Source organism: Prionailurus bengalensis, chromosome B1, assembly GCF_016509475.1.
Source record: "Prionailurus bengalensis isolate Pbe53 chromosome B1, Fcat_Pben_1.1_paternal_pri, whole genome shotgun sequence".
Classification (NCBI taxonomy): domain Eukaryota; kingdom Metazoa; phylum Chordata; class Mammalia; order Carnivora; family Felidae; genus Prionailurus; species Prionailurus bengalensis.
Genome location: NC_057344.1, coordinates 202,900,344 through 202,926,811, shown reverse-complemented (window position 1 = coordinate 202,926,811; position 26,468 = coordinate 202,900,344). Strand labels below are relative to the sequence as shown.

The window sequence follows — 26,468 nt, the reverse complement described above, 5'->3', positions numbered from 1 at the left end:
TTTTCTTTTTTTTTTCAAAAATGACCTATGATGCAAGTGCCCAGATCACCCCTGTTGACACTGAAAAAACATCAACAGTGACGAAAGCGAACGCTTTCCAAGTTTGAACAGCACAGAAAACTGTCAGTGGAAAACAAAGAGCCAGGCCCTTCCCTAAGTGAGCCTTCCTGCCCATCGGCATCGTCATCCTCAGCTTTTCAAGTAGGCACCTGGCATCTGTGACCTTCCGTGCCCAGGCGGCCCTGCGGTGGACGCCGTGATGGGCCAGACGCCCCTCAGGACGGCTCGCCCAGGTCACGGCCCCTCCTCTGGGCCTGCATCAGGACGGCCCCGATGGTGCCTTCCAGCTCCAGAGATCCCGCAGGCTCAGCTGAGGGCTTTTATCTGAACTGCCCCCTCTTACTACCCCTCCGTCCTGCGGGCGTGGCTCTCGGGGGGCGCCCCGATAGACACCCCACACCGTCCTCTGTTTGAGAGTCCGCGTCCCCGGGAGCCCAACCCGCAGGGGTCTCCAGCCTGCACTTTCACGTAGGGCTGGTGACACATCCCATTTTGAGACGTTTAACTCGAGAAAAATACAAGCTGTCACACTTCCCGTCTAACTCCCACCCCTCGTCAATTCCCTCTTCTCTGTTTCTTTCCTTTCTCGCGCCAACCTAGAATACAAGAGACTGCCGAACGGTGAGTATTCGTAACAATCCAGGGTTAGTTGGATTCGGTGTATTTTTTTTCCTTCCTTCTCAGACCGGGACAGCCATCAAGTGGATTTTTGTGAAAAGCGGATGTGTTCCATACCTGTGGTGCTCAAGAGCCGAGGTTTTAGAGCTGGAAAGTAGAGGACTCTGGAAGTCATTTCTGAAAATAGGGGTCTATTCCTCCTGTCCCTCCCCAGTAGGTAGTGGGCTTTGCACTCAAGCCGTGTGGGGCTGGGGTCTACCACTTTCCAGGTGTCTGATATTGGCAAGCTATTTAGCCAGGTGAACCTCAGTTCCCTAGTCTGCAACATGGACAGCTGTGGCGATCAAATGAAATTATGAAATGCCTCATATGATGCTGACTCGGTGGGAGGTGTTATAGTTACTAATAATTTAGTGACTCCATAAAATAGTGATAACCACAGCAATAGTTTGTGTTACAAATGTGGAAACAGGCTCAGAGAGCTTGAGAGACTTCCCAGGGGCCAGGTTTAATCAGTAACAGAGTAGGACTTGGATGCCTGAACCCTCAGACCCTCTATTTCCATGAAGATGTGTACAGTTGGTCCTAAGTAATACAATTAGACCCAAGGTGGGAGGAGAAACCTTTGGACAAGATTTGATTCTAGTCCGGATTTTACAGATCCGGATTAAACACCACTGATGTGAACTAACTCCTCGTGCTCACCACGGCACTGGGATCTTTAGAGTGGATGTCTGCTGTGTAAATGGAGCCGTGTGAACTTTGGATCCTGTACTCAACTAGAAAGCAAACGCTTGCAGACGTGTTGTGTAGGACGCGTTGATGGGGATGAAGGGGATAGGATGAGACAGGCGGATACCCGGCGACGTAGGTCGTAGAATAAAGCATCCAGAGTATCGTCTGCCCACGTCAGGGGTGTGCCTTTCGGCAGTTCTAGTGTATCACGTTCCTGTCGCTTAACGAGGACGCCCCATTGGTACCTGATCCCCATCAGAGGAGGGAGTTTCTGTTTCTGCTGAGTCGGGTCATCGATGCTCGGTAAACTTGGCTGAACCACCAGCGGATGTATTTTCACGTGCGTGGGGGGGACGTGCCATGCGGAGCGCGCCCCGTGTGGGGGACGCGTGTGCGTCTGCAGACCCAGCCCCCAGCCTCGGGGCTTCTCCGCTGCTCAGACAGACCTCCTGCGGGCGCCGGCCCCCCCGTCGTGCCGGAGTTTTATCAGCCTTTCGGCTTGCACTTCCTTAAGCCTGATTCCGCTGTCTCATGTTGAATGCAGTGCTACAAGAGCTCCAAGGACCAGCAGCCACAGATGGAGCTGCCGCTGCAAGGCTGCAGCGTCACGTACATCCCGAAGGACAGCAAGAAGAAGAAGCACGAGCTGAAGATCACCCAGCAAGGCACCGACCCGCTGGTTCTCGCGGTGCAGAGCAAGGAGCAGGCCGAGCAGTGGCTGAAGGTGAGGCGCTCGCCTGGCCGCTGAGCCGCTCGCGTCGCCAGGCCTCTTTCCCACACCTGGGTCTTGTTTCGTCTTGTTTTCCTGTTTTGAAAGAGAGAGTACACGCACGCTAGGGGGGGAGGGGCAGGGAGAGGGAGAGGGAGAGGGAGAGGGAGAGGGAGAGGGAGAGGGAGGGAGAGAGAATCCCAAGCAGGCTCCACGCCATCAGCACAGAGCCCGACATGGGGCTCGATCTCCCGGACCGTGAGCCAGGATCGGGAGTCGGACGCTCAACCACTGAGCCTCCCAGGGGGCCCCCCCACCCCAGACCTGTTTTTATTTCAGTTTGTATTTTTTCAGGTGTCGGCAAAAATGGGTTGACCTGAGCAGTTTTGTCTTTGATGGCAGGGTATTCTGATCCCTCTGTGGTTAATCCCTCCACCTCTGGTCTTCAGAAGGCCGTCTGCCTCCGGCTCACGGGCTGTTTTACCGCTTTCTCTTTTCCTTTGATTTTCTTTGATTTTTTTTTTTTTTTATGTGTCCGGATGTGGATTCTTTTCTATTTATTCTGCTAGGAATTCCCTGGGCTTCTAAATCTGTGGATTGCCATCTTTCTAAGTGTTAGAAAAAAAATTTCATCCATGTCTCTTAAAAAATATCACTTTGTCCCATTCTCTTCTCCCTTCCGGCTATGTTTAAATATACATTAGATGCTTTCACGATATTCTACTTATCTTCTCTTTGTATCTTCCTACCCTTTTCCCCTCCTTTAGTCTGGCTACTGTTTTCGTGTCTCTCTCCAGCTCACCGTTTCTCTTCTTAGCTGTGTCAGAGCTGCTGTTAAATGTGTCCCCATTCACTGGGTTCTGAGCGTTGGTTATGGAACTCTAGAATTTCTACTTATTTCTTCTTCGGCCTGGAAATACCACTTTACTTTTTACAGTTCTAAATTTCCTGTGGAAACGATGGTCATTTATTTCCGTAACAAGCAGGTAACGGGTCTGGTTAGACAGGGGTTTGGGTCGCGGGTGGACCTGGTCCGCTCTGTACACGTGCTTGTTCGTGTCGTTTTGCCTTCCCGTGCGCCGGGGCCTCTGACGACCATGCTGCTCGTTCTGTGTGGGGAAAACAATGAATTCGATAATTTGTTTAGAACAGCTTTATCGAAGTATAATTCACATACCGTACAATTCACCCTTCCGGAGCACGATTCAGTGGCTGTTAGTCTCTTCACCACGGTGTAATTCCAGAACAGTTTCGTCTCCCCCAAGAGAAGCACCGAACCCCCTGTGTGAGCAGTCACGGCCCCGCCCCCCGGCCCCAGGCCACCGCCGATTGGTTTTCTGTCTGCAGAGACTTGCCTGTGTTCCGCATGTGATACAGACACACTGATACGGCGCGTGTCCTTCCGTGCCTGGCTGCTTTCATTTGGCATAACGGTTTTCAAGGTTCCTCCATGTTGTCAGATGTATCGCTCGTTCATTGCTTCTGGTTTTGCTTTTGCACCACGTCTGAGAAACCGTGGCCTGTTCCAAGGTGCTAAAGAGGTGCACCTGTGTCCCCTTCTGATGGCTTTAGAGCGTCAGACCTTAAGCCTGGTCTGGGATCCATTTTGGTTGACTCTTCCACGTAGTGTTGAGATAGGGGACTGACTTCATGCTCACGTATGCTGGTGTCCAGTCGTCCCTGCAGAAATAATTCAATCCGTGGCAGTACACTTTCCTCCATCAGAGAGCATTTTCCTTTGCCTCTGCCGCGTGCCGTGAGGGCATTGGCTCTCCAAAATCAGTTTAGTCTGCTTGCGGGGCTTGAGCTTTCCGGAGCCACCCGGCCTGCAGTCCGTTCAAGGTTGCAGGTTTATATTCATTTCACGCTTGTTCTGAGGTGCACTCCCCACCCTAATTGTGGGTGTTTTGCCAGAGCCCTCATTCTGGACATGCTGTGGGCTCCAGCTTCTGACTCCCAGGCCCCTGGGGCCACAGAGCCGCTGCCTGGTCTCTCGGCTGCCTCCCCTGTGGTGGCAAAGGCAGTCCCCGCCGCCAGCCCACCCGTCCAGGTTTCCGTCTTCCTCTGGATTTCGGCCCACTATTCCTCACGGTGACAGTAGCTCTCTCGTGCTCTGGGAAGAAGCTGTGTCTGTCTTCTCTTGCCTTCCTGACAGTCCTCCTCAGGAAGGCGACTCCGGGCCATCTAGTCCCTCACTGCCTGCGGTACACGCTTTGGAAAAAGGGGTGGGAGGAGTGGGAAGTCCTGAGGAAGCGTTCTCTGACAGTGGTTCTTGTAACGTGCACGTGTCCATTCACCCTTGAGCCTCACTGCCCTCTTCTCCCCTGGGAGACCACGCGGGCCAGACCGTGACGGTGCTAACGGCGATCACCTCTGTCTGCTGGTCTGAACACACAGGTGGCTTTTCTCGTGTGTGCACCAGGAGAGACTGAACAGAGCGTGTGATGTTTTGACGGGAGCCATGTGATCAGGAACTTGTGCTCTGGGTGCTTAGCCTCCCACACGGAGCTTTCGTAAGGCGCATATCAACACCACCGTTAGCAGAATCCTTGAAGCCCTTCAGAGTTTACAGCACGCGTCTCCATCGTTACCTCTCCACGCCCAGAGCGGCCGCCCGAGGAAGGTGTTCCGTTAGCAGTTTTGTTACAGGAGACAGGCCGGGTCTCAGGAGGGACAGTACAGAGGCCTGCGAAGGCTCGAGCGGGAGCTGACCTCGGTTTCCCCTTCACGTTCCAGCTTCCTCGTGCCGGGCACCTGGCGGTTCGCCGTTTTCCCTTTCATTCCTTCTTGCCTGGTCCCAGCACCGTCCCTTCAGGAAGGAGGGAAAGAAGGATGAAGGAAGCAAGGAGCCTCCTTTGTGATTCTGTTTTCTTGGCCTGGTCCCGCTCCGGGTGAGCGGTCTCTGTCCTTCTGCACTCGTGGGTTCGCCTGTCGCTAGTGGAGAACCCGAAGGGCCAGCCCGAGACCCGAGCTTTCCTCTTCCCCCGCTCTTACAGTTTGTTGTGTCTTCCGTGCGCGCCGAGTCGCTCCCTTCTTAATGACTCGAGAACGTCGCTGCGTTTTCCCGTCTCATCGGGCAGTGGCATTGGCAGCTCTCAAGTAGACAGCTAGAGAGCAAACGTTTCCAAGATGTCAGACGCCAATGGGGTGGAAATAGTCTCACGTCCTATCTCACCAGATGTGAGGCGCCGATCGGAGGCGCTTAGCCGACTCACAGCCATGACTCTGTTGGTCAATGGAAGGAAGCTTCACCGCAAGATTTTGAGAGCGCTTGGCTGATGTTTCTCAAAAGGGAAATAAATAATAGCTGGTAAGTTCCCTTCGTCTAAAGAGCTGAAGTTGGTTTACGTCCGTTTAACGTTTGTGCTTTACTTCTATGACGTATGACCGTGTCAGAAGCTAAGGAGTCTTTTTTTTTTTTTAAACGTTCATTCATTTTTGAGAGAGAGAGAGAGAGAGAGAGGCAGAGCATGAGTGGGGGCGGGGCAGAGGGAGAGGGAGACACAGAATCCGAAGCAGGCTCCGGGCTCTGAGCTGTCAGCACAGAGCCTGACGCGGGGCTCGAACTCACAAACTGCGAGATCATGACCTGAGCCCAAGTTGGACACTTAACCGACTGAGCCACCCAGGCGCCCCAGAAGCCAAGGAGTCTTGATTAGAAATGAGTCAGAGACAAAACCAGCTTGAGTCAGCGAGAGAGTTCTCTTTCTTAACAGGCAACAGATCCCCGAAAGGGTCAAGTGCTTTCTCTATACTGTTACTAGATTGGCTGTCTTGTCAGTATCACCTAAAAATTTAAAAAACATAGATTCACGGTGACTCAGATTCATGAGGGTCCTAAGAATCTTCTCCTTTTTCCTTTGTATCTTCTTTCTCAAGATCTCAACTGCTGCAGATAGAATTGGAACATGCCTCCCCATTAGTTATTTCTCCTGCCTCAAAGGTAACTTTTATCCTAAATATTACCTAGACGTACTTTAAAATACTTTTTTACTTACATATGTACTCGTGACCGACAAGTGATTTTTTTTTCCCTTGTGTTTATAAATGTTCATGTACATGGCTCCACACCGCACGTACCCTGAAGCTTGCTTTTTCCACTCCCTGTTTTATGTCTGTTCTGGGGTCAACAGCCACGGGGTCTGTCCACCCCGTCGCTGTCCTGGGGCGCTTCCGCGAGCGTTCTCGTGCACGCCACTTGGTCTCGCGTGGCATGGCTTCTCTGGCGTGGATACCTATGTTGGCACGGCTGGCTTTCGTGTGTGCACATGTTCGACCTTGCTGGAACATGACAAATGGTTTCCTGGGTTTGCTCGTGCAATTCTGCATCTGCCAGCCATGTATGGGAGCAGTCATTGTTGAGTGGCCTTCCAGGGTTTCTTTATCTGCATGTGCAGGCAAGTAGAAAAGCACATTTTAATCCCCACGCCCACGGACGAGACACAGCGTTCCGCCTCTTTGCCTGCACACCTCAAGTGTCTGGCAGATTTTTCCAATTTAGGGGGTAGAGCCGCTCCTCTTTCTCTTTTCCAGTACGTATCGTGTCATGGTGTAAACAGGCCACAATTAAAAAAAAATACTCTCCTGTTCATGGACATTGGGTTGTTTCAGTCTTCGGATGTGACAGACAATTCTGTGATCATGAACCCAGTGTGTATATCACCTCGCACTCCTGTCAGCCTGGCGGCTGACGTCCCAGAGAGACTAATTGCTTGCACGGGGGTCGTAAGGACTCGTAGTCTTGATACACAGCCACGTCACTCTCCGCAGGAGGTTTGCCAGCTCAGCTCCCGCCAGCGAGATGTCAGAGTGCCTTTCTCCCAGCCTCGCCCACCGTATGTCAGCGAGCGTCGGGGATGCGCCCCGTGGTGGGGAAGGGCCACCTCTCCAAATAGTTTAATCTGCATTTCGCTTCTTACGGCTGACACAGAGCAGCACCCTTTTGCTCGGTTTGAGAGCCTATAGTTGTATTAATGTTTCTGTGACCTGTCTGTTTACACCTATTGTCCTTTTTGTAAATGTCCTTCGCTTAGAAGTCATTTCTTAAGGGGCACCTGGGGGGCTCAGTCGGTTGGGCGTCCGACTTCGGTCAGATCGTGATCTCACCGTTCGTGGGTTCGAGCCCCACATCGGGCTCTGTGCTGACAGCTCAGGGCCTGGATTCCGCCTCGGATTCCGTCTCCCTCTCTGGCTGCCCCTCCCCTGCTCGTGCTTGAGGTAGGATTTAAGATACCTGATCTGACTGGTTTTGTGGTCTGGCGGGCAGTTGACGTGAAGGGCATTCCAAAGCCATTTGGGGGAAGTTTTATTTGAGTCTCACCACTGTTTCCGAAATTCAGTATGGTGGATAGAAAAGCGCCGGGCAGATGGCGTCACTAGAGCCCAGACCCAGGCGCCGTCGGGCTGTGACCTCAGCCGGTCCTAACTTCGCGCCTTGGATGAGCTACTTGGCTTCTCTGTGCCTCGGTTTTCTCCTCTGTGAAATGGGAGGAGGGTCCTGGTGGCGCCTGCTCTCTGACCTGTGAGGATAAAATAGTACGTTAAGGTAGACACGTTCAGAACAGCGCCGAGCACGCGGTGACCGCTTCTGTAAGTGTGAGCTGCCGTCTCCGCCGCCGTTTGTTCTCGCTGTTACCGCGGTGCTGTCGCTTCTAGGTCTCAGTAAACGTACGAGCCCCAGCTGGAAGCAGCGTGAAAATCAGGGTGAGAGCGAGATGCGTTCGAGGCCGGAGCTAGGGGCGTCCACATCACGGCCTCCAACCCTCCTTCGCTCGGGACGGCAAGATGCCTCCCGCGTGCCCACAGGACCTCCCCGAACCCGGCCTCCTCGCCTCCAGCCATCCGTGTTGTTCCCGCATGCCCAGTAAGGGCGCAGGGGCAAGGGCTGGTGGGGGGGGGGGGGGGGGGCAGGCTCGCGAGGTCTTGGGGGCTCCTTGACGTTTAAACCATCGTGCCGGCCCACGTACGGCTGCTCGGATGTGGCTGGTTTCTCCCCCAGCCTCCGCGGTGGGCGTCCCTGCCTCCCGCCTCCCGGCCCGTCAGGAGGCGGCCGCGGTCGCTGCTTTCTTGCCGTGGGCTCTTCCCGTGTGGGAACGTAATGTGTCCAGGTTATTTCTATCCTCCTTCTCTGATGAGTGAAAACTGCGGTGGTGGTAAAAATATATCCACCTTGTCTTCTTTGTCAAGGGGAGTGGCGGTTACTGTCCTCAGTAACCAGAATGGAGACACCTGGGCCTTCTGTCCTCCAGCCCTGCCAGACGGCCCCCCTCTGTGCTGGGTGTCTCGAGAAGCCACATTTGGGCTCTGTTGGGTTTTCACCCTCATACTCTGGTGTTCTGTTCTCAGTTCTCTTCTCCACGTCTTTCTTTTGGCTTAATTCTTTATAGTTTTGGACTTCTATGGACTTGGTTGAATGAGGAACTTCTCAGAGTTCATACTTAGATAATAGAGTCTTAGCCTTTTTCTAATATACGTGCATCCATTTAAAGTCTCTGCAGAGACTTTTAAAGTCTGGCTGCGTCCTGTACATTCTGATGTTTGTATTTTTATTGTCATTCAGTTCAAGGTGTTTTCTAATGTCTGTCGTGATTTCTTTTTTGACCACTGATTTCTTCGGGAATACGTTGCTCACTTTCCACGTGTTTGGATTTTTAAAAATAATCTATCTTCTTTTAGTTTCTAGCTGAATCTCGCTGTACTCGGAACTTCATATGATTTCACACTGCAGAGGTTTGCGGACTTGCGGTCAGTGTTGGGAAATGCCCTGAGTCTGTGCTGGGGGACGTGCATTTTGCAGTTGCTGGGTGCACAGGTCGACGCGGGTTTTTCGGATCACAGTCATTAACTGTCATCTTCAGAACTTCTGATTCATTGGTTTTGTCCATATATATTGGTTTTGTGTATAAGATGAGATGTAAGGGTCAAAATCCATGTTCTTCCATGGGGATAGTCTGTTGTTTTAGTGCCGTTGATGACCTGAATTGCCTTGGTTGGAAATGTATTGACCGTGGGCATGCGGGCCCACCGCTGGGCTCCCGTCTGTTGCATTAGTCTGCTCACATGTGGTCGTGCCAGTGCCACGTCGTCTTGATGGCTGCAGCTTTACACACAGTCTGGGAATTAGCTAGTCTGTGTCTTCTAACTTTGTTCTATTTTTTTCTAAATGATTTAAAACTTTGAAACAATAATTTTCGGTGAAATAAGCCAATGCTGTCATCGTGGCTTTTTATTTCACATTGTCAAGTCCACAACTTTATGACTGAAGCAGATTCCCCCCCCCCCCCCCCCCCGAATCAAAGAACTTCTGTCACAAGAGGAACAGCCCTTATTTATCTGAGAGACGGCATGTTAGAGTGACAGAGCGTGAGCGAAGGCTCTGAAATCTGGAATATATTCCCGGAAGGGCTTTCGCCCATCAGGATGTTCGAGGTCAGCAAACTCTTTCCCATTTATCTGCCAAGTGGAGGTGATAGTGATCAGAATTATCACAAAAACAGGCTGAAAAGTTACACAAATGCACACTTAGAACTGTAATCAACTGTTGGAATGTAAATGTCACCCCTTAGGGTTCCTCGTGTAGAAAGTCTAAAACAACTCTGTGACGTGAACTGTGGTGTGAAACAGGGGCCGTGTGTTCGTTAATATAAACTGCTGTGTTGTTGTCCCAAACTTATTATCCACGCTTTTGGTATTTTGAAGAGCAGCTTTAATGGCCCAGCTGACGTTCTCTGAGGCCACTGTCGGGTGCGGAGAGCAGGAGGGCCGCGTGGGGTCTGCACCTGACCTGCCCCACGCCTCTTCAAGAACTGTGGCCAAGTTTGTTTCTCTTCCTCTGGGCTGCAGTGTCCGTTACCAGCTGCTCAGGCCAAAACTAACTGACTCTGGGTGTGTGTGTGTGTGTGTGTGTACAGATGCTGAAAACATGAGCCATTTTGTAGGGGTCAGTCAGAAGACAACAGCCAGTGTTCCCAGAAACCAAGTGGTCAGGTTTCCTTAAAAAATGTGCAGAGATTGTGTTTCTGGAGATGAGGGCTCGAGTTAAAAGCAAACAAAAATACCACAGAACATATAACAATTTGTTTCCTGAAGGGTTTGTGATTCTGAATTTGGATCTGGTTCTCTTAAATACCTATTGAACCTCTCGTGGAATGTGGCTCTTTAAAAAGAAACACATTAATACGAACTCTTCCTTTGCAGCTATCCGAGCAACGTGGGTGATAAACCCTTTCTTTATTACTTCTGAATTCACCGTGTGGGGGCAGTTTGGCAATGAATGGAGATCAGAGCAGAAAGATAGTTTCCAAACAGAAATCGGAAGTAATCCAGCTGGCTGGTTGGTCAAAACCGTGGAAGGAGACCGGCTTATGCCCCCCCATCTTTTCCACAGTGCCCTCCCCTGTACCTGGGCTGTGATTATGGTTGAGTCTGGGGGAAGGGAAATAATCCCATGTTGGCGGGATGCCAGGGATGGCCCCGAGCCTGGCGCCAGGTGTGTCCGGGTCCCCTGTGGCCTGCTGGATGCCGTCTCTTTCCCAGGCATCACCAGAGACACTGCCCTCTGCGCAAGGAATTTAAGTCGGTCGAGAACAAAAGAACATCCTTTATGTACAGAGTTCTAAGCCTGCAGATACGTGGGTTGGGTTTGTTAGGAAAGGCTTCTCAGGAGAGGTGAGGACACCACTTGGCCTCGATGGCGAGGCCACCGCATCTGGTGGTGTCAGTGCGGCATCCCTTGGACCTTCGTGGGCAGAACGGGTCCAGCTGTGGAGCAGGGGAGAGGGGACACTGCGGTGAGTGGGAGAGAGTGTGAGGAGGTTAGCCTCCTGTGGGTGGGGTCGGTGGCACAGATGTGGCTATTATCTGCACGCTCCTTTTTCGTGTTTTAGCTTTTTGTTCTCCAAGGATTTCAGAAATCTGTGCAGAGGCTTGGGGACAGGCTGTCGTGAGAGTTTACTTACTTTGTGTGACGGCCCGCTTTCTTTCCCCCTGGATTCCATTCATTCATCTTTCTTTCCCTATAGAAAACGTCAAGTCCATTTTATTTCCTTCTTCCCTCCTTTTTTTTTTTCTTTAATCAGATCTTCTTTAATTTTTTGAAAATGTTTATTTTTAAGCGGGAGAGAAAGCACATGAGCAGGGGAGGGGCAGAGAGAGAGAGGGAGACACAGAGTCTGAAGCAGGCTTCACGCTGTCGGCACAGAGCCCGATGCGGGGCTCAGCCCTGTGAACCGTGAGATCATGACCTGAGCCGGAGTCAGACGCTCAATGGACTGAGCCCCCCAGGTGCCTCCCAATCAGACTTTTTACGTTGCTGTTATGTGCTCGGCTTTGGGAAGACCCACATAAGCAAGATGCAGCCCCATGTGGGAAAGCGGGCCCACCCGAGGGGAAGACACGGGCCGGTGGGCGCACGGGGTGCGAGAGCCGTGTGCACGTGAGGACGGGGGTGGTGCTGCACACGCCGTGTGGGGCTCACACGCCAGACATGTGGCTCCGAGGACGAGCCCCATCCGGCCGGGAGGAGAAGCACAGCTCCCCCCACTCAGTTCGGATGGCCGCCCGGGAGACCGGGAGGGACATCGGAGCCGCGTCACGGCGCCGTGGGCCCTCCCGCCTCGGACAGAGCGAGAGTGAGAAGGGACGGTTGCTTCTTGGCGTAAACGCTTTGCCAGAAGGGGCTTCCTGCAGGTTGTGTTCTGCGGTGTGAAACGAACTTGGGAGCTTCCGGCCGGTTGGCACGGTTGTCCTGTGGTGCGTCCTCTGGGGCGGGCCACCGGGATGGGGACGGGGGCCCACGTGTGCCGCTTGCCTGCTCTGGCAGAAGCGCGGCTGGGCACCTCGCGTTCTGCGGTCCTGCGGTCCTGCCTCCCATGGTGGCCCAGAGGCCTTGTGTCCTGCGTGTCCCGGGTGAGGACGCTCGGCCTCTCGTATGGAGAAGGCAGTAGCGTTGGGGTTGAAACCCCGTTGCCGCCTGACCCCAGGGCCCCGGGGATTCCGCTGCATTGCACTCTTTCCCTTGAGAAAAGACAGAATCTTGTTCTTGGATCGAATAAAAATTTGCCTTGTCGACTACAGATCTGATAAAGCCGCAGGGGAGGTGTGGGGACAGAGGCCTGGCACAGGGCAGCAGGAGCCGAGTCAGCACGGACAGAGACTGGGGTGTCCGGAAGGCCCGGGTCGATTCGTGTCACTTCGGTGATGCTTTCACAGCTCAGAACCGACAAGGAAAAAAAAAAAAACAAAACTGTGGCAGCAAGTTCTCTGGGCTTTTCTTTCTTCTTCCTTTTTCCTATTTTAGCCCCAAACGTGTACCTTGCTTGATAGTTTTCTCATGAAACGGCTGAGCAGGAAAATGGCTGGCCGCGGTGTCCTGGGCTCCTGCGGGTTCCTGGCGCTCATCCCGGCGTCAGTGCAAGGCGGCGAGGTTGGGCATGTGTGCTGAGATCCCGTTGCAAAACCCCTACCAGGATACCTGGGCCTTTGGCACTTCAGTTCTGCCCCGAAGGTGCTTGGGTCGGACTCAAACTGCAGTTTAGTTCCAAAAGGAACAGAAGACGTTTTGAAGGAACCGCCGGCTAACTTCTGCCTTACCAGAATGCACGGCCCGCCGCCCCGGATCCCGGTCTGTCCTGTTCGCTGCACATCCCCGGTGACCACAACCACGTCCAGCTCACTGCTGGAGCTCGGTGGTGATGGAGGGGACGGCGGGTGACCGTGGGGGCGCTGTGAGCACTGGCGGGGCTGAGGATCACCACGCCCATCCGTCGAGGCCGGGAGCCCCTCTGAGCCGCCGGCGTCAACGGTGAGGACGCTCCCCGTGGTGACGGTGACGATGACCGGAGCAGCACCGCGTGCCGGGTGCCGGCTCAGGCATTTTGTGGAGCGGGTCTCGTTTTCTCTTAATTTGATCACAGCCGTGTACATGGCGGGACAGGCCACCCTGACCCTCCTTCCTGTGCCGGTGAGGAAACGGAGGCTCGGCGCGGTCGGGGCCTCGAGCTGGTAGCTGAGGTTCTGGCTTCACATTTCGCTGAGAAGATGGAGCCGGCCAGACAGGAGCGTCCCCAGACTCCTGCCACCAGATACGTCGGCCTCTCTGTGTCCCCCTGCCTTCTCTGGACCCCGCCCTCCTGCTGCCTCTGGAAGACCCTCTTCTGCTCGCCTCCTCCCCGGGAGCCCCTCGGTCACTCCCCGCCCCCAGCAGAGGGGCTTTCTCTCTCCTCCTCCGTGCTCCGGGGAGCTGCACCCTCCCGCCTCGCCCCCGCTTCCCTGGCCGCTCCAGTTCATTCTTGCACGAGCCTCGCCCCTTTGGCTCAGCCCCCAAGTGCTGACCGGCTCTGGTCCTCCTCCTGGACCTGCGTCCTGCTCTGTCTGCCCTCCCTCTGGCGACTCACCCCCACCCCCGGGCTCTTCTCCCCTGACTGCCTAGTTCACTTCCAGCTCTGTCTGGGAGCTTGCCTTTGCTTCTCCCCCACCCGCTGCTGCTCTCTGCCTCCCCAGCCGCCTTGGAGTGGGCGCCTCCCTCCTGCCCCGCCCACCGGCAGGGCCTGCTGGTTCTCCAGAATCTTCCAGAGGCCACTGTTCAGCTCCTTCCTGCCATCGCCCCAGCCTGCACTGCCCCCTTCTGTCCCCCGAGCCACCGCACGAGGGCCCGACTCCTTTCCTTCTACGTGTCCGTGTTCCTCCCTCTGCAGCGCACGTGCGGTCTAGCACTTCTGCCGGGGCATGCTCCCTGTTTCCGGCACTGCCTCCGGCCATTTCAGTCTCACAGGTGGGACCGTCGCGTGTCTGCGTGGCAGGCGGGAACACTGAAGCACAGAATAGGTCACTGGTTTGCCCAAGATGAAGGGCAGGATGAAAACCCAGGCAGTTGGGCTCTGGGGCCCGCGCTCTCGGCCCCTGTTCCATACCGCTTCTCAGAAAGTCAATCCCGTCACCCCTGGGCTTCTCACTGCACAAACCCAGCCCCCCTCGCTGGCCTGAGCGTGCTCTGTGACCCTCCTGGTGGCCTCTCCCCCGTCTCTGCCACACGGTACTAGGTGCTGTCCTTAAACACTTCACATCCGCCACAGGGCCTTTGCACCCGTTGGTCCCTCTGCCTGGGCGCCTTTTCCGCCAGTTCCTCACGTGGCCACATCCTTCTGGCCATTCGACTCCTGGCTTACGTGTCACCTCAGTGAGGCCTCCGGATCTTACAGATCAGCCACTCCCCTTTTGTTAAACATCACCTTCCGGTCTTTGGGCCCTTCTGCTGTCTTTCCCTTCATGTTTGGGGGGTACCCACTGTTCACTGTGATCTCTAGATAATCCTGGACTGGAAGGCCCGTGAATGCAGGGCATGGCCTGTGTCCGTCCAGGATCGGAGACACGTCTGGTGGGTGAGTGAGTGAACAGATGGCATCTTAGAACTTAAAGCCACGAGCTTTCGCGCCCACGGATTTTCCTCCCGCGCCACGTGTCCCTGCCTTTGCGAGAGCTCAGACGTGTCTACACCTCTTACAGGTGATCCGAGAGGTCTACAGTGGCTGCAGCGGCCCAGCGGATTCAGAGGGGCCTCCGCCATCAAGCTCCCCAGTGCACAAGACGGAGCTGGAGAAGGTAAGGGCGTGTTTCTTCCCGGGAGTGGTACTCTTGCAGTCGATGTAGGCCTCCCTCAGAGTCTTGGTGACGTTCTCTGAGGATTCGAGCACTTAAAGTTGGGAGAAAAAATGCAATTCAGCTGCTTATGCCTCAAGTGCCTACTCCGTACAAAGCCTGAGTTAGTCACTTCGTAGACTGCGTGGTTGGTTTGAGGTTCCCAGCGACAGACACAGAAACAGGGCTAAAGGTGTTAATGGATTGGAGCTGCTCAAAGTCGTGGCTGTTATGTGGCTGCTCTGCATGCCGCTCTGCCCGTGTGTGTCTGGAATCCAGCAGGCGCTACACAAGTGCGCCTTCCCGAAGACCCGGGATGCGATCATTCCCTGCAGACCAGGGTACGTTCCCTCTCTGCTCTGCGTGCGTTTCACCTGTGGGAAGACGCAGTGAGCGCCCCGCACAGGGGCTGGAGGGTTGGCCTTTCTTGCCAGAAACGTGGAAGCCCGTCACTGTGGCGCACACGCCCAGCCCCCTCTGGCCGTGCTTCCTGTGTCTGTACACGCGGAGATCTTCTGTGGGTAGCCTGGGTCCCGGGAAGCTTCTGAGTCCCCTCTGTCTGCGCCCCCCTGTCTGGCTCCCACAGCCAGGGAATGGATCCTTCTTTGTCTCTTCTCGTTTTAGTCTGGATTCTGCAGGAAGCAGAACTGATAGGGTGTGTGTGTTATCAACGTATAAAATTTAAATATAAAATGTTTTATATAAGATCATGTGTGTATGTGCACAGATACACACACACAAGTACACACTCATTTATACGTGAGGGGATTTATTATGCGGAATTGGCTTATGTGATCATGGAGGCTGACAAGTCCAAAATGTACGGTGTAGGTCTGCGGGCTGGAGATGAAGTCTGCGGGCAGTCTTCTGGAGAATCCTGCCTTGCTGGGGAAGGCTGGTCTTTCTGCGCGGTGCAGACCTTCACCTGATTGGGTGAGGCCCACCCACACCGTAGCGGGGCAGTCTCATCCACCCCACCGACCGCCTCCAAGTTGACACGTAAAATTAACCTCACAGGCCTCACCCAGACGTTGGGACACGGCGGGCCTGTTTGTTTTTCTCCCGATAGCAAAACTAACGCCTGTTCGCTGTAGAAACTCAGAAAGGCCAAGAAATAGAAACGGGACGAAGGAAGTCACTCGTGAGGCCACCGCACGGAGGAGGAAGCTCCCCGTAGCAGTGCGTAGGTTTAGCTGGCTTGGATGGTCTGATGCATAGCATGGCTCATGCTTTTCCTCCATTACGTGTGTGTCATGAGCAACGTTCCCAGTTTTGAAAGCTTGTAAGGGGCAGCAAACACGTCTGCGTGTTCAGCACGTGTCTCGTACCAAAGCCCTGTGCCTCTGCTGCTGTTCGGATCGGTCTCCCGCCCCAGGCCCGTCTCCCTCTTCAGACAGATCCAAACGGCACGGCACTTGGGAGTCTCTCCCACAAGTCTTTGCTGGCGTCTCTGTTACCTGAGATTAGACTCCCAGGAGCTGGCCTACGAGACCAAGCGGTGGAAATCTTTTCTAAGATTTCGCTTCCTGTTGCTAAGCACGCTGCTTTCTAGACAGGCTGCTCTGGGGCCCATTCGCTATGGGCAGCACGTCAGGGCCCCCCATTCACCATCCCTTGGCCGTTCTCCTTCTCTCTGGTCTCCAAGGCTGTCCTGTTAGTGCCTGGCCAGGCCTGCCAACCCGGAGCCCAGGGGTGCTTCCTGGCCCGAGACCGGAGCAGTGCCGGCTCGCAGCCGTTCTGTCCCTGGCACCCGGCACATGACCGGTTCCCACTAAATGACGCAATTCCCTCAGTGCGGCTCTCCCGGGCCCCGCCGCGGGAGTGCAGGTGCCTGTCTGCCGTCCTCGGGCAGCACGGCCCAGACCCCGCGTTGGCAGCAGATGGTGCGTGGGCCCTGGTATCCTCCAGATCTTTTCTCTGTCTCTGGCCGAGGCTCTGTGGGGCTGGACCCGAGGTCCACTTCCTCCACCATGATGCCACGGGCCTCTGGCCAGGATGGAGATTCCGGCTCTAAACACTACCCCTTCTTCAGATGCCGCTCAGGGTCCTGAGGACGCTCCCTATATCAGATGCCGGACGCAAACGATTGCGCGGATGCGCGTGTGCCCTTGGGCGCTTTTGACAGCGGCTGGGCTCTGTGTGTCCTCCGAGTGTTTGTTACGAGCAGATCTTTGACCTTCCCCCGTAATTGGCAGACAACAGGAAGAAAGGAGATGGGTGGTGGGCTGTTTATTTCTGGGAGGATCGTGTGGCATGCCGCTCAGGGTCCTGAGGACGCTCCCTATATCAGATGCCGGACGCAAACGATTGCGCGGATGCGCGTGTGCCCTTGGGCGCTTTTGACAGCGGCTGGGCTCTGTGTGTCCTCCGAGTGTTTGTTACGAGCAGATCTTTGACCTTCCCCCGTAATTGGCAGACAACAGGAAGAAAGGAGATGGGTGGTGGGCTGTTTATTTCTGGGAGGATCGTGTGGCTCGGTGAGGCTTGGTGAGGGGAATGTCCTTTTGCAATCTGAATGTTTTTCAAAATTGCTTGCAAGAGGTGACGTGGGTGAGGGGCGGTATAGAGCGCGTGTGAGCACCGCCACCTTGGCGAGTTCTTCCCTCTTCCCCGCCGTCTGGGAGCTGTAGCAGCGAGCCGGCCAGCGGTGCGCCCCGTGCTCGAGCCCCGGCTCCTCCTGGGCTGTCGCGAACTTGGCCCGCGCTTCCTGCCACTGCGGAGAGGGCTTTTGACTGACCCGGGATGCGTCACTCGGCCAGCGTGAACCACCGTGAGCATAACTTGGTCCTTTGTGCCCTCACAGAAACTGTCTTCTGAGAGGCCGAGCTCCGACGGGGAGGGCGCTACCGAAAACGGAATCACCGTGTGTAATGGAAAAGAACAAGGTGAGTTCTGCTCGTGCCGAAAACACGTAAACCACAAAGCAAAAACCAAAGTGAGAAACAAAATTTAAGAAACTAGTCGGCTTTGTGAACTCTGAGACCATCTGCTCGGTGGCTCGGTCGTGTGTGTCATCGCCCAGAAGTGCACGGAAACCCCCTTGGACGATGCGAGCCCATGTGTTCGCCTGCCGTCCTGCCGAGCCCTGGCCTCGGTTTTTCCCCATCGTCCTGCGGGTGCCCTGCGCATATTTAAACCTTCGGGCTCCCAGACCTGATGTATCGCCAAGAGGAATTTGCAGTGGGGAGACCTGGGTGTCCGTGAAGAGTGAGTGGGCAGTGTGGCCGGCAGCCCGTGGCCCGCTCCACGTCACCTGCATGTAGCCCAAGAGCCCAAGCAAGCCCTCCCGCTGCGTGAGGGCCCTTCCCAGCATCCCCTGTGCGGGACGCCAAGGCCAGGCTCACAGACTTCTGGTCATTTGAAATCAGAGGTTCCGAAAACGTCTTTTATTCACCTTCACGTAAAAACCATTTGTGTAAGCCGTGGTTCAATACGCACGACATAAAATTGACCACGTCGACCATTTTGCGTCCACCTCAGCCGCGTTAAGGACGCTCACGGACTTGTGCCGCCGCCCACCATCCCCGTCCAGGGCTCTTTTCGTCTCGTGAGACTGGCGCTCTGTCCCCAGGAAGCAGTGGCTCCCCTGCCCTCCTTGAGCCCCCGTGCCCACCGTTTTCCCTTCTGTCTCTGTGAGCCCGACAGCTCGAGGAAACGCACATGAGTGCAGCCGTACGGTACTGTCCCTTCGTGGCCGGCTTGTTTCACTCACCACGATGTCCTCAGGGTCCGTCTACATGGGAGCAGCTGTCAAGGTGTCCTTCCTCTTAAGGCTGGCTGCCATCCCGTTGTCTGGACGGACCAGGCTGGGTTTATCCGTTCCTCCATCAGCAGACGTTTGGGCTCCTCCACGTTTTGGCCGTCGTGAATGGAGCTGCTGTGAACGTGGGCGTATGGAGTTTGAATTCTCTTTTTCTAAGTCAGCTTCACAAGGCGTAAATTTGTGCAGTAAAATCCACGCTTTTTGGCACATAGTTCTTTGAGCTGAGACAAACACGGGCCTCTAACCATCACCGCAGGCAAGATGTGGAACGTTTCTGTTACCCCGAAACGCTCCCTCGTGCCCCCGGCAGCCACTGGCGTGTATCGTGTCCTCTCCAGAAGGCCCTGCGAGTGGAATCAGGCGGTACGTGGCCTTTGGGTCTGGCCTCTCTGTCCAGCTCAGCGCCCTGCACATGCGCCCACACTGTAGCACGCCCCACAGTCTGCTCCTCTGTGTGGCCGAGCCGCATGCCGGCGTGTGTGGACCACGGCTTGGGTATCCCCCCACCGCCTGGACAGCTGGGGGTTTCCAGGTTTGAGCGCAGTGAGCAAAGCTGTCCTAGACATTCGCAACAGGTTTTCGTTTCTGTTGGATAAAAATCTAGGGGCGTGGGCTTGTCAGTCGTGTGCATTCTCACCACCTTGCCGCTGTCATTTTGTTTTCTTCTATACATTTCGGCCCTTTCTGTGGGTGTGTGGAGCTACGTAGTTGTGGCTTGAACTTGCACTTCTCTGAAGATTAGCGATGTTAACTGAGCATTTTTAACGTGCTCATTTGCCCGCCACATCTCACCCGAAGAAACGTCTGCCCGGATCTTTTGCCTGTATTTGTATTGGGTTTTTGTTCATATTGTCGACTCTAGAGAGTTCTTTAATGTTTTGAATACAAGTCCTTTATCAGTGTGTTTTGCATGTAGTCTCTCCCAGCCTGTGGCTTGTGTCCTTCCCGGGGTGTGTGGCCTGAGAGGAGGCTGGGATTTGTGGGTCGTGGGGACGTTTCCCCTGTGCAAAGCCAACAGCCTGTGTGCTGGCAGCCCCATGACCTTGGCTTCCCAGGGGAGCGGTCCGCCCACCCAGCGCAAATGCACTGTGCCGAGCAGGCGTCTCCCAGCTCTGAAAGGAAGTCCCCTTAAACCAAATAGCAATCCAGGCACTAAGAATGTTAAAACCCAAGTAAGCTGGCCTACTGTGATACTACAAGCTTCACGCCGGAAGGTCACGATCTCTGCCTTTGCCCCTGCGATTCCCTAGCTCGGTCGTGTCTGGGTGTAATTTTAGTCTTCTCCGTCGGAAGTTACTCAGTGGCAGGTATCATCTGCGTCTTCCGTGGGCACATTATGTGTAATCAAAGCCCGAAAAGCAGTCTTTACACTTTGCCCCAAAACAGAATAACATACAATCTCCGGTCCCTGCTCGGATGTTGAGGCACGGCACACGTTGTTGGTGTCTGTCCTTGTTTGCCATTTCCTCTCCTGGGTCCCTGCTGGAAATTAGGTTCGCAGAATGATACGAATGTCTGTATATACGTGTGTGTGTGTGTGTGTGTGTGTGTGTGTGTGTGTGGAGAGAGAGAGGGGGAGAGAATATATCTGTACCTAAGCACCCACCTTCTCACTCATGACCGATTTGCAGTCGAGAGATTTCAACGCAGCTCCCCATGTCCCTAGCCGTCTTGTGACTCAGGTTCTCCGCTGGCCGTAGGGATGTGTCTGGGCTGATGATATTTATGGCTTTCAAAATGCTGGGAGTTGGCTTTGCTTCGGTGGTCTGTCCCTCACTGCCTGCCAAGCACTGACGGAGTGTGACATTTGGACCCTGCGGCTTTCCCGGTCTCTGAATTTATTGGAGAGTTCTGAGTCTTGGAGGTGTCTTCATAATTCCATTACGTGTGTCAAATCCTGCCTTCTGTGTAGCAAGCAGCATCAACACATTCTCACGTCCCTACATACTTTGGCTCTTCCTTCCAGGGAGTCCCTTCTGCTTTTGTAAAAAACTAATCAGCGGTCCTTCAGGGAATTAGAAGCATCGGGTCTTTTCTTGGTGGTCAGGTACTTCCCCAGCAGGAGAAAATGTTGGTAGAATCAGAAGTAAATGTGACGTCTTCGCTCTGAGCCACGAGGAAGAACTCCGTGTGCTCCCCAAGCTCTGCGGAAGGGGGTGTTCAGGGCACGCCGGGAGCGCCTTCCTTTCAAAGCTTAGTTTGAACGGGACTGCGGTCAGAGGTGGTCTCGAGGCTCTTCTGAAACGCTTTGGTGTGGCCACACGGAAAGCACAATGACAGAGTCGTCCCGACCGCGGACGCCCACGTCTGGGGGTAGCTGGGGGGGGGTGGGGTGGGAATGCGCCAGTCCACCAAGATGGCAACAGGTTCTTGGTGTGTTATTTGAAGAGAGGAGGGGCGGGCGCTGGGAGAGCGTAGGGGAGGCGGGGTGCTTGTCCTGTGGTCCATCCATGGGCCTGTGTCACACCAGGGCTTCACGAGGTACCACAGCCTGGAGGCTGAAAGCACGGACGTTCGTTTCTCACGGTCCGCAGGCGGGAGCCCTACCTGGAGGTGCCATCAGAGCTGTCTGCTGGTGAGGGCCTCTTCCTGGCTTGCAGACGGCCGCCTCCCGCTGTGTCCTCATGTGGCCTTTCTTCCGTGTTCAGTCTCTTATTAAGAAGGGCACTGATGCTCTGGGATCAGGGCCCCACCCTTATGATCCTGTAACCCCATCACCAAATACAGCTGCACTGGGCTTGGAGCTTCAATGCAGGGGTTCTGGGGGGCACCTACTTTCAGTCTGGAACAAAGGCTGTGTTTACCCAGAAGTTTGGCTTGGCTTCTTGTCTTTCAACCGTCGTTTCTTTCTAGAGAGGCAATAACGGTGAACACAAAGTGACTCGAACTCGGGATGGTGCTGAGTCTGCCGGGCCAGGGAGTGCGAGAGCAGGCCGGGTGGGACCGGGATGTGGGCCCGTGCCTGGTGTCCCCAGGGCCAGGTGGGATGTGAGCCTGCCCCTGGTGTCCCGTGGGTCAGGTGGGACGTGGGCCCGCGCCTAGTGTCCCCAGGGCCAGGTGGGACGTGGGCCTGTGCCTGGTGTCTCACGGATGGCAGATTGGGACTGGAGGAGAGAGAAGCACCCAACCCCCCCGCCCACCCCCATCGAGAGAGCGATCGTGTCAGTCTGTGTTACAGGGGCCTTTAGGAATGAGGCCTAGGGTTGTAATCCCTCACCCCCCAGTCCCCTGTCTCTGAAATTATTCTGTGTGTGTTTAAGGTATGTTCCTTTGGGCCCAGGATGAGCAGGAGGGGAGAGAGGTCCTCACTTTCATTACATTGTCAAAAGACCCCTTGTGGGTTACAGATGGGGAGGCTCGAGTCACCCTGGACACGGCGACACCAGGAGGGCGATGGGGAGCCCCTCTCCCGGCCCACCGCCCTCCGTCGTGAAGCCACACTTGCCCCTCCCGGAGGCTCATTGTCCTGTGCGGTTCTGGCAAAGGTGCCTGACGCAGTGGCCGCCAGGTGAGGGGGGTGAGTGACATCTCCTTCGCGCAGTTGCCGTGGGAGGAAAGGTCTTCCTTTGCCCCCGGTTCCGGGTGCGCTTTCTCACGCACCTTCCGATCTCTGCGAGATCCCAGACGGGGGTCCCGAGTTGCCAGACGTTTCTGTTTCCCAAGGGGAGCCGAAGTCATTTTGGTGCACGGCGTCTGTGTATTTGGTACATTCAGTGCGACTTCGTAACTTCGTGCCGTGCAGGCCAAAGCAGAGCGCGATGGGTGCAGATGGAAGCTGCCGTCCTGGGCGTTCTGGGGAGGGTGAGGGGCTGGTGGAGGGCTCCCGGGACTGGGGAGGACCCACGTCCCCCTGTCCCTCCGTCAGCCCCTCCCCAGGCCGCTCTGCTTCTTTACATCCCTCCCTCCCTCCAGCCTCACAGCCTCCGTGTTCCTGACGCTCCCCCTGTCCAGAAGGCTCTCGCTTGGTCCAGCTGCTTCCTCGTCTCCCAGCTGGCGGTTCAAAGTGGCCCCTCCAGGCGGCTTGCCCACCGCCCAGGGCCTGTCCACGTCACCCCAGTATAGACCGTGCGGGCCCGGCTGCCATCAGGCCTCCTCTGCGTGTGACTGCATGTGTGCGTGTGTACACGTGCTTGCACACCCGTGTGCATCGTCTCTAGCACATACACTCCTTCTGAACACCTGTTTGCTGTATTCTTTTGTGTCCACGCCAGCAGTCGGCTCATAGCAGGTGCTCAATGAGTACAAATTGAGGAAAATAAAATGGACTGCGATTTATGCTCTGTCCCTGACTTTTTCCGTTAAAGTCTACAACTGACACACTCTCTCTCTCATTTCCATCGTCACTCTTAACAGTTAAGAGGAAGAAAAGTTCCAAATCAGAGACCAAGGGAACCGTGTCTAAAGTCACTGGGAAGAAGATCACCAAGATCATCGGCTTGGGGAAGAAAAAGCCCTCGACGGATGAGCAGACCTCGTCCGCGGAGGAGGACGTCCCCACCTGCGGTAAGCCGGGGTTCCCCGGCCGGGAGTGGCGCTCACCCCACTTGTGTCCTTCTTTCCTGGAGTTGCCTCTGCATCGCGCGGGCTTTTCCCAGTCGGGCTTGTGATCATCTGAATGGTGGAAAAGGCGCTACGTTTCTGCCCTGATTAATAAAAGATCGTGCCGGGGTTTGAGATCATCTCCGAGGTTCTTTCAAGATGAAAAACAAATTCCTGCCGTGATCCCGTGAAATTCTCCCAGGGTCCTTTTAAGCATTTCTGAGCTGGGGCACACGTGCCTTGGCGAGCGAAGGAGGGAGCGTGGGGCTCGGTGCGGCGTGCGTGGGGTCACCGCTGACGTCCCCCCCGGGCTACAGCGGTAGGACGAGCATCCTGGCGGTGCTGTCGCTCAGCCCGTCACCTCAAGTCCCTTCCGAGGGGCTGCCCTGTCCAGGAAGGGGCGGGCACCCGCAAAGCGGCCCCGGCCCTCCCGTGTGAACAAGGAGTCACGGGAGGAGACGTGCAGTGCGGCCTGGTGACAGAGGAGGGAAGCCGGCACAGCGGGAGAGTGTCACAGGGACCCTGGCCAGGTGGAGGCCCAGTGGGACAGCCTCTGGGGAGAAGTGGAGGGTGAGGTTGGACAGGTGTCCTGTTTCCTTGGCCACCGTGCAGCCGTTCTCAGGAGAATAGCACCGAAAGCCGGACGGCGGGGCTTTGGCCTCTATTAGGAACCGAGGGTAGGCTGTGGGTGCTCGTAGACCCGCGGCACAGCCAGTGTTCTGTCCCTGCAGGTCCCTGGTCCCCTCCCCTTGCCGACTCGCCCTGTTCACCCCTCTCTCCGCGAGCATCCATCGGCCCGGGGTATCGGGCTTTACTGGGAAGTAATGCCGCCCCAAGTGCCCGAGTTGGCCATACAGACAAGGGGAAGTTAATTCAGCAGCTGTCACATGCCAGGGCGCGAGCCGTGTGCCAGGAGGACGCTAGGGAGAGGTAGCACTGTGGCGGAGGGGCAGGCTGCGGAGTGCTGGACGCAGGCACGTGCCGTACCCCGAGGGCAGGTCACGGGGAGTCCCGGCCCCCTTCTGGCCTTGACGTCGGGGTTCGAGGAAGCCACACGCATGAGACTCCCGCGGGCCCTGTAGAGACCTGTCCTTCGTCGGGCCGGGGCAACCCTGGGTGGTGGCGCACGTGCCGTGGAAGCCGGCTGGGGAGTCCTCTCAGGGAGGTCCCGTTAAGCTGCCATCTCTGGACTGTCGGGGAGCGCCCTGGTAGCGGAAGGAGGCCAAGGGTCTGGGAGCCCGTGCATTCAGGTCCCCGAACTTGGCAAATGGCAGTGGGGTCAGAGGGGCGGGCTGACTGATGCTCTGTCCACTGCCCTACGTGAAGGAGGGGGCATCACCTTGTTGAAGTTACGGCAGGGGTGGGGGCAGGGCTCTAGCACAGAGGGGTGACGCCAGGATGCTGTTTCCCTTTTGCCTCTGACTCTCTTGGTGCGGCAAGAGTCTCCGGGTGGTGTGGGACCGTCCCTCCTTTCGCACTGGCCCTGGAGGGGAGTTAGGGATTAGAGATGCGAGGAGGGAGCCATCCAAAAAAGGAAATAGAAATTCTGTCACGAAAAGCAAACATGGACGTGGGAGGCGAGCTAGACCGCAGGGTCCAGACGCCGAGCTCTGGAAGGCCTTGGCCTGCGGGAGCCTCACAGCCCGTGGAGGCGCAGCTGGCCCACGGGCCCGACGCTGCTGCTTCCCTGGAGCTCCCTTCTGCATAGCCCTTCGCTCCCCGGGAGACTCCCCCGCTCATAAGCCCTCGCACACGGCCTCATTGTATTGGCCATCCGGCACTGCCAGAAAGCCTTTGCTGGTACTTTCTTGGAAACGCTTGGTCACTCAGAGGGCAGAGAGGGTGAGTCTGAAACCTGTAATATGCAGGTGTGGATTTCTATCAAGCTGCTCAGCGGATATCTTTCGTCTCTGTTAAGAGAACCTTCTCTGACAAATTTTAAAATTGTCATTTAGATCCTCGCTGGGTCCAGGGGCCACAGAAGGGGTCTGGAGAGAGAGGCAGGAGGAGAATGACTCTTCTCAGTTTTTCTAGTACGTCTGTAAAGTTTGACGCAGAAAATGTCAGCTGGATAAAGGCCAGAGACGCCAACCCTGCCGAGTGGTGGCCGTGCGGCCGCTGGCCCCGTGCGGCAGGCAGAGGGGAGCTGAGCCGGACGGGCCGGAAGGCCCGTGCCGCTGGGCGGGCTGACGCGAGCTCCCGGGAGCGATCGAGACCTGGGTTCAAATCCAGCCCTGCCATGAAATGCGGCCCAGCAGGTGGGCCTCCGGGTGTGTAATAACGATGCAGTGAGGGTAGGAGATGGTTTCTGCAGGCGCTCCACGGGGAGTGGGCAGGGGCAGTGGGTCCCGCGGCCGCTGACCAGGTCAGCCCAGCCAGCCCTGTACCGCTGCCCATTACCGCCCCGAGGCCCTGAAGTGATGGTGAGCGTCAGCCCGGTGCGCTCACATACCGCCACGCGCAGGCTGCGGCCCGAGACGTGCACCAGACCCCCCCGCAAAGAGGGATCTTCTGTGGGCCCCCTTCTGGTGCTTGCCTGTCCCTGTCTACACTCGGCAGGGGTCGGGAGACACGTGTCCTCATCCTCTCTGCCCCGTCTGTCCACTGCCGGACCAGCGTGCAAGCCCCACCCGGCCGCCGTCTCTGTGCCCTCCAGGCCACCAGGCGCGAGCTGTGACAACTCAGGGTCCTGTGCCGAAACAAGAACTGCTTCTGCCTCCCGGTTCAGAGCCTCTGATGGTCGTGTCCCAGCCTGATTCCACAGCTGTCCCTCCCATCCTCCTGGGTCACGTTCACACTGCCTGGCTCCCTAGTCACGCCCCAGTGCCCGGCGCAGAGCCTGGCAGACAGGGGCAGTGCAGCCCACGCCCACCGACTGGCTGAATTACCTTCAGCAAATTGTGGAATCTGTCTAGGCCTCAGGTTCCTCCTCTGGGAAATGGGCCCATTCTTACTTGGTCTTCTTAAGAAAGTTAAAGATGAAGTCATGAAACACTAAGCTCCATGTGTTTAATAAGTAATGTTGTTGTTATTTGCTCACCTGATGAGCTTATTTTAAAAAACCCAAGCAGACGGACAGACAGACCAAAGCAGCGTGAGGGCAGTCCTGGGGGGAGCAGCCTGGGTACTGAGAAATACAGAAGCGGGTGAAAGGAGAGGTCCCGGGCCTACGGCGGAGGTCTCTGGAGGCAGCATGACCTGAGCTAGTGAGAGGCCTTGCTGGATATTCCCAGGGTCCCTTCTACATCTAGCATTCTGTGACTTTGTGGAGTTGTCAACAGTAGGGTTTTTTGGCACGCGGGGAAACTCTATACCTCTCCCCTTCTGTCACAGCCTGCCCCACAGGACATCAGGTGACCTTTAATCAAGGGGGAGGAAAGAGTCCTTGACATAAGTCGCTGCCCTGGGGTG

At 55.8% G+C, this 26,468-nt stretch overlaps 1 protein-coding gene across 9 annotated transcripts in view; it reads left to right on the top strand.

Moving 5' to 3' along the window:
* The window catches only part of AFAP1 (actin filament associated protein 1), a 149,555-nt gene that overhangs the window by 86,847 nt on the left and 36,240 nt on the right, over nucleotides 1-26,468 (top strand). For all 9 annotated transcript variants that reach the window (XM_043573051.1, XM_043573049.1, XM_043573048.1 and 6 more), the window contains 4 exons: nucleotides 1,958-2,137; nucleotides 14,624-14,719; nucleotides 17,559-17,640; nucleotides 22,872-23,021. In XM_043573051.1, coding sequence (XP_043428986.1) covers nucleotides 1,958-2,137; nucleotides 14,624-14,719; nucleotides 17,559-17,640; nucleotides 22,872-23,021 — 508 coding nt within the window. The remainder of the gene's footprint in view (nucleotides 1-1,957; nucleotides 2,138-14,623; nucleotides 14,720-17,558; nucleotides 17,641-22,871; nucleotides 23,022-26,468) is intronic.